Below are 6,508 nucleotides of genomic sequence, written 5' to 3'. Positions count from 1 at the left end.
CTCCACTTTCAAGCCCCTGGGGCCTGCCACCAGGGGTGGGGTTGGCTGAGAAAGGGACAGAGCGCTGGCAGGTCAGGGCCTGCGGAACTAGGAGGGCATGGACCTCTGGGAAGGGGTTGGCAGGGGTGGGAAGGGGCTGGAGGAGAAAAAGGTGGGGTGAGGTTCTCGAGTCCCACTCGCCTGGTGCCCCCCCTGCCCTTCACCCATCCCACTGGCCCACCTGCTGGGTTTTGGAGGATGTGGAATGAGGGCCCCAGATGCCTCTTCTTCTAACATTCCCTCCCTCCCTCTCTGGGTGTTAGCCCCGAGCTCCCACTTTCCCTCAATCTTCAGCCTGGGGACTTGGGTCTCCCAGAGAGTCCCCTCTCCCAGCGCCTGGCCCCCTGCCCCCTTCCCCCTCCCACTCCCCACCTCCAGCTTCTCTGGTCCTGGTCCTGTGGAGCAGAGCGGCAGCCGAGGCCAATTGATTATCTGAAGAAATTTGGAGCTGGCAGAGCAGCTGCAGCTGCCCCCTCTCCCCACCCCCGGGCCCCGAGGGATCCCTGAGCAGAGGGGCCCAGTAACCCCTTCTGCTTTCCAGCCCGGCGAAGTGACCAGGGGGCCGCGGCTGCGGTGCGGAGGAAGGCACCAAGCTCCAGGGCCAGGAATGGAGGACACAGGTTCTAACCCCTGTCCACCGAGGTGAATGAGTCACAGGGCCTTTGTGGACTGAGCACGCCTGCCGTCAAAACAAAGGTGTTGGATTCGGGGCCTGCTGCGCTCCCTTCCGGCTCTTGCCCTAGAATCCTCAGATTCTCCCTGGTCTCTCTTCAGCTCTCCCTCTTGCCAGGCTCTGGGCAGAGCACATTTCAGCTAATGCAAATGGGGAAGGGAAAATGTGTGTGTGTGGGGGGGGGTTCTCCCTCAGTCTAATTTAAACCCCTCTTGCTGTTTATGTCAGGGATGAAAATAGCACCTTCAGAGTCTGGACATGTCTCAGCATTTCCCTCCCATTGCTTGCCTTCAGACTTCCCAGAGGACCTCCAGTTTGGAAAGCCTCCAATGTTCCACGGAGGCAGGAGTGGACTCACTGGTTTCTGCCTGTGGTCCATGCTCCAGCCGGTCCATGAGGATTCCTCCTCTTCGAGGCAGGCACTTCCGTTGCTGGACAGCTCCAGGTGTTGGAAGGTTTTTCTTATAGTTAAAATCTATTTCCTATAACTTCCCTCTACTGGTTCTGATTCTGCTTCCCTGGGGCCACCCAGCATGTCTGTTTTTGTTTCTTCTCTCAATATTTGAAGATAAGGACCACATTGCCCCAGACTCTGCTCTGGTGAAGACACAGAGCCTCAGTTTTTCAGCAATTCCTTCTGTAAAGTTGTTTCCAGAGCTTTTGCCTTCTTGGCCACAAAACTGAATACTCTCTGGCTTATCGGGGTTCTTGTTAAAATATGAGGTCCACAGAATCTCACCTGGCAGGCTGGATCCTTTCAGGGAAGCAGGGTGTTGGCAGGACAGGACATAAAAAACCTAGGTTTGAACTTTATTTCTGCCCCTGACTAGCTGTGTGACCTTGGGCAAAGCCCTCCTCCTCTCTGGGCTTTAGTGTCCTCATCTAGAAGTTGATTGTAGGGTCTCTTCCAGGATTGCTTTGATATTCTTTCAGAGCTCCTTTTTATCCCTTTCCCTAGTCCTCTCTGAGTCCCAGGTCCTCCATTACGTTCTCCCCCTTATCTTCAGGTCGGGAAACACTAAGTGGGCCAAGAACAAATTGCAATGAATACCGAGCCAGATCAGAGACAACCCTGAGGAGAGACAGACTTTATGTCACGTCTTTTCTCAGCAGTATGGACCTACAGACGCATGTGTTACTTGGGTTCCACTGGGAACTTGAGCTCTTCCTCAGGCCCATAGAGAGCAGAGCAGAAGCACAATATCAGAGGGGTCAGAAAGTGTCACTCAATGAATACCAAGATGAAGGTACATGGGACTCTCGGTGGGGAGGTCTGGGACCTGTGTGTTATACCCTTCCTGCACTTCTTTACTCTGTGGCCCCTCCCTCTCTCTCTCTTTGTGTACCCCCTGAGCTCTCATAGCCCCATCAGAAGAGCCTTCAAAGCCTAGGACCCTCCGTGCCTAGGCCAGCTTCTCAACCCAATTGAATGATCCACAACCATACCTGGTGCTAGAACGAGGTCACTTTAATTTTTCTTTTCATATGAAATCAGAAATGCAATGGGAGGAGATCACACACAGGACACAGGACGCAGACCCCAAGGGCCCACTATTGGGGGTATTAGGAAGAAGTGAGAGGTCATGGGAGAGAGCTAGAGAGAGAAAAGAGGCAGGCAGGACTGGGGTGCAACTGTCTGGGGATGGAGAGAGCTACAGAAGGGTCCAGGAGCCCTGGAGCTGGGGGAAGGGCACCATCCCAGAGGACTGGGTGTCCGAACAGATGGATCTGAGGAAGGGATATGGGTGTGGTGAGCAGAGAGGATCCCCACACACACCTGGAGTTTGCAGAAGGAGTAAGAAAGGGAAAGGAGTAACCAGGGAGGAAGCAAGAGAGACCCAGCTAGGACTGCCAGGAGCCCCCTCGCTCTACCCCAAAGTGCACAACTCGGCAATAAATAGTAATATTTATAAATAAATAAGTAAATAAATAGATGAATAAATAAATAAATAAATACGTAAATAAATAATATCCTTGTAGAGTGCGGAGCCTGGTGTGGGGGAAGAGGGAACACAGGAAGGGCAGTGAGCTCACTTCTTCTGCACCCTCCCTCTGGCGCTTCATTCCACGGCTGACTCTGGGCTGCAGTGAGCAGAGGGGGCTAAGCAACATGGCAGGGGGGTGCAGAGAGCCTGGGAGTGGGGAGCGGGGTGGGGGGTTGTCTTCCCTTGCTGAAGGCAAGCTTAAGGAAGGAGAAAACATATATCTGTAATGAACTGGCCCTAGGTCCCAGAGAGCTGAGCATTCCCAGAGGGCAGTAACAGAGCCTTCCCGGGCATCTGAGGGAGGAAGGCGGGTGGGTTTTGCACATTTTCCCAGTGGGCTGGGACGGAGGAAGCAGATGTGAGACCTGGCTCACCCACTGCCTGGGCCCTCTGCTGATTCTCTGGGCTGAGTCTGGGGCCAGCATGCCCTCCTCCAGGATCTAGGTTTCCCTTTCTCCAGCTGCGCACAGGGAGGGAGAAAATTGGGAGGCTGGGTGGGAGGGACAGGGAGCTCAGAGGGGGCAAGGCACTCACTACCAAGTAAGATCCGAGGTCTGTCTGTGCGGAGCCTCAGGAAAGAGAGAGAAAACAGGAAGAGTTTTTCCGTGATTCCCGGCTACTAAGACTCCCCTGGCAGGAGCTGTCTCAGGAGACCCCTGCCTGCCCATCCCCTCTGCCCCGCAGCTCTAGGCGGGATGTCTGAGAAGAAGCCCCCCTTCACCCCGAGCCCGGGCTTCCCCTTCCCCAGCCGATGCTTCTCCTTCCCTCGACAGCAGAAGCTGGAAAGAGAATGGGAGACAGAGACAAGAGTCTGGGGTCTCCGAAAATTTGGTCGTAGGGGTAGAAGAGGCAGCAGCCTTCGAGAGAGCTAGGGGGACGGCTTAGGAACCCCAGCAAGGACTGTGCACCGACCACCCAGGCAAACATTTCTGACCAGCTGGGCCCCAACCACAAACGGTGGGAGGTACACGAGAATCGCCCTCGGGGGGCGGTCGGTAAGAGGAGGTCGGGCTCACGCCAGCCACCAGCCAGCCGGCACCTGCGGTGGGGGGGCACCCTGCCTGCCCCCGGGGCCTGCGGGACTCCTTGCCGGAGTGCAGGGGCGGGGAGGAGGGGCCGGGGGACCCCCGCGAGGCCGGAGACAGGCCGCGTCAGACGTCCAGCACGTGGTTCAGGTAGGAGATGTAGCAGATGGCCAGGCGCAGGATCTCGATCTTGGACAGCTTCTTGTCGGGGGGCAGCGTGGGCAGCAGCTTGCGCAGCTCGGCGAAGGCCAGGTTGAAGGCTTCCACGCGGATTCGCTCCCGCGTGGCGTGGGCCGTGCGGTACTTGGCCGTGGCCCGGCGCCGGCGCCGCCGCTCCTCTCGGCTCAGGTGCTGCGGGTCTTTCCGGCCGGGCTCTCCCGGCTCCAGGCCCCGGGCCTGGCCCCCTCCGGGACCCCCAGGCCCAGCCCCGTCGGGGCCCGCCCCGCCCCCACAGTCGCTGAAGCCTGACTCGGTCTCGGAGTGGGTGGGAGGCAGGTCCAGCTCCACCGTGTCTGAGTTGAGCATCATGATGGAAGCCCCCTGCCCTGTGAGATCAGGGTCCCCTCCCCACCCCTCCCTCTGGGAGCCTGCAAGCTGGTTGTGGGAGGGGCAGGAAGGGCCCGGGGGAGTGGGGTCTGCCACTGAGCTGAGGAGGTCAGAGCCACTTCAAGGTCCCATGGTCAGGGTTCCAGTCCCGAACCTGGAGGAGAGAAGGGGAAATTGGGGCGGAGGGAGGGATTAGGGGACAGCTCGGAAATGGGGAGGGCAAGAGGAAGGTCGGAGATGGGAGATGCGTGGGGAGCAGGGAGGTACTATAAGGGTCGGGGGGGAGAACAGCAGAAACATGGGGAGGGGTGGCTATCTGGGAGACACAGGCAGGTGGACAGGCATGCACGAGTAGGAGGAAAGATGGTGAGAAGGAAAGAGAACCTGGGAAAGGAGCAACAGGAAAGGAGGAGAGGAGGGGGCGCACTGGTGGAGGGGGGTGCAGGATATAACCCAGCGGGAGGATTAAAGACCTAAAACTAGACAGCTCCTAGAAGAAAACACGGGGGAAAGCTTTATGACATTGGACTCGGCAGTCAGTGATTTCTTGGATGTAATGCCAAAGGGAAGGCAACAAAGCAAAAAAGGACAAATGGGACTACGTCGAACTTGAAAATTTTGTAAGTCAAAGAGCACAATCAGAAGAGTGAAAAGGCAAGCTGGGGGAGAAAATACATGCAAATCATACAGCTGATGGGGGGGGGGTGACTATCCAGAATATTATAAAGAACTCCGGCAACAACAAAACATCAGATCACTCAATTAAAAAATGGGCAAAGAACTTGAACAGACATTTCTCCAAAGATGACATGCAGATGGCCAGCAGGCATGAAAAGATGCCCCACATCACTCATCATCAGAGAAAAGCAAATCAAAACCACAATAAGCTAAAACCTCACCCCCAGAGAAGACGGCTACTGTCAAAACAAAAACAACACAAAATAACAGGTGTTGGTGAGGATGTGGAGAAACTGAGTCCCTTGTGCCCTGTTGGTGTGTGGGTTGGATTGCAAAACGGTGCAACCATGAAAGAAAATCTAATGGAGGTGTCCTCCCCCCAAAATTAAAAATAGAACTACCAGATGATCTAGCACTCCCATTTCTGGGTGATAGGCCCCCAAAATTGAAATCAGGACCTCGAAGAGATCTCTGCACTCCCGTGTTCTCTGTAGCACTAGTCCCAATAACGAACATATGGACACAAGCCAGACGTGCGTGGACTGCTGGCCGGCTGAAGAAGTGGCACATACGGTCAGTGGAATATTATTTGGCCTTAAAAAGGAGGGAAATCTTATCACGTGCTGTAGCTTAGACGAAACTTGAGGACATTACACTAAAGGAAATAAGCCTGGCACAAAAAGTCCGATACTGTATGATCCCACTTATACGAGGGATCTAAGCAGCCAACTTTACGGAAACAGAAAGTACAGTGGCAGTTGCCAGGGCCTGGGGGAAGTGGGGGAAAGGGGACGTGTCGTTCAAAGGGCGTAGCGTTTCAGGTTTGAAAGATGAAGAACTTCTGGAGAGCCGTTTCACCGCGTGAGCATACTCCGCACTACTGACCTGTACACTTAAAATGGTGAATTTTGTGTTATGTGTTTTTTTAACCATAATAAAAAATATTTTATAATAATAAAAAGAAAAAAAAAACTGAGCAAGACTGCAGTCCCTGCTTCAAGAGAGGTTGACTGAGACTTGAAAGCCTCCCCAGTCATGTCGGGAGAGCTACAAGCCTTGGTCTTGCCATCTCCTCCCTCCCAGGGCCCCTCTCCAGCCTTGCTGCCTCTCTGGGGGGAGGGGATACACACGCAGATCGCCCATTGTAGAGTGGACTGGGACATATGGGGCTCGGCACAGCTGCCCCTGCTCAGTCCCTGCCCCCCCCCAGCATGACCCCCGCAGACACCCGATCCTACCGCCCTGTCCACTAGAGTGGGGGGGTGGTATCTCTTCTGACCACGATGGCCCTGCTCAGGACAAGGGCCTGCCTCTAGCTCAGTCCCCAACACCCTCAGCCAGGGGTGGGGGGGAGGCGGTACCATTCCCTGGCGTTTTTGGTGACTCCACAAAGAAGAAGAGGGAAAGGGATCATCATCAGCCTCCCACTCCGGAGTCCTCCCACAGCCCACCACCCGCCCAGATGTGGCCTGCAGGGGGGACATGGACAGCTTCTTGGGGACATCATTATGGGACTTGGCTACGGTCGGGTTGTCCCTGGGACCAGAGGAGGTCAGGGTGAG

The 6,508-nt window shown here is 55.5% G+C and overlaps 1 protein-coding gene across 1 annotated transcript; it reads right to left on the bottom strand.

Moving 5' to 3' along the window:
- Positions 1–3,848: 3,848 nt before the first annotated feature.
- On the bottom strand, positions 3,849–4,250 carry NHLH1 (nescient helix-loop-helix 1). Its single transcript, XM_045783912.1, has one exon. It carries the CDS (start codon positions 4,248–4,250, stop codon positions 3,849–3,851), a length of 402 nt encoding a protein of 133 aa, XP_045639868.1.
- Between the last annotated feature and the right edge of the window lie 2,258 nt (positions 4,251–6,508).

Source organism: Ursus americanus, chromosome 2 (genome assembly GCF_024610735.1).
Source record: "Ursus americanus isolate L20-20 chromosome 2, mUrsAme1.1.p, whole genome shotgun sequence".
NCBI lineage: Eukaryota > Metazoa > Chordata > Mammalia > Carnivora > Ursidae > Ursus > Ursus americanus.
The sequence above is the reverse complement of the archived record's forward strand: the minus strand, read 5'-3'. Positions and strand labels throughout refer to the sequence as shown.

What these genes read in the sequence shown, in the direction of transcription:
- NHLH1 (XM_045783912.1), bottom strand. Translation starts at nt 4,250, where the DNA reads ATGATGCTCAACTCAGACACGGTGGAGCTGGACCTGCCTCCCACCCAC.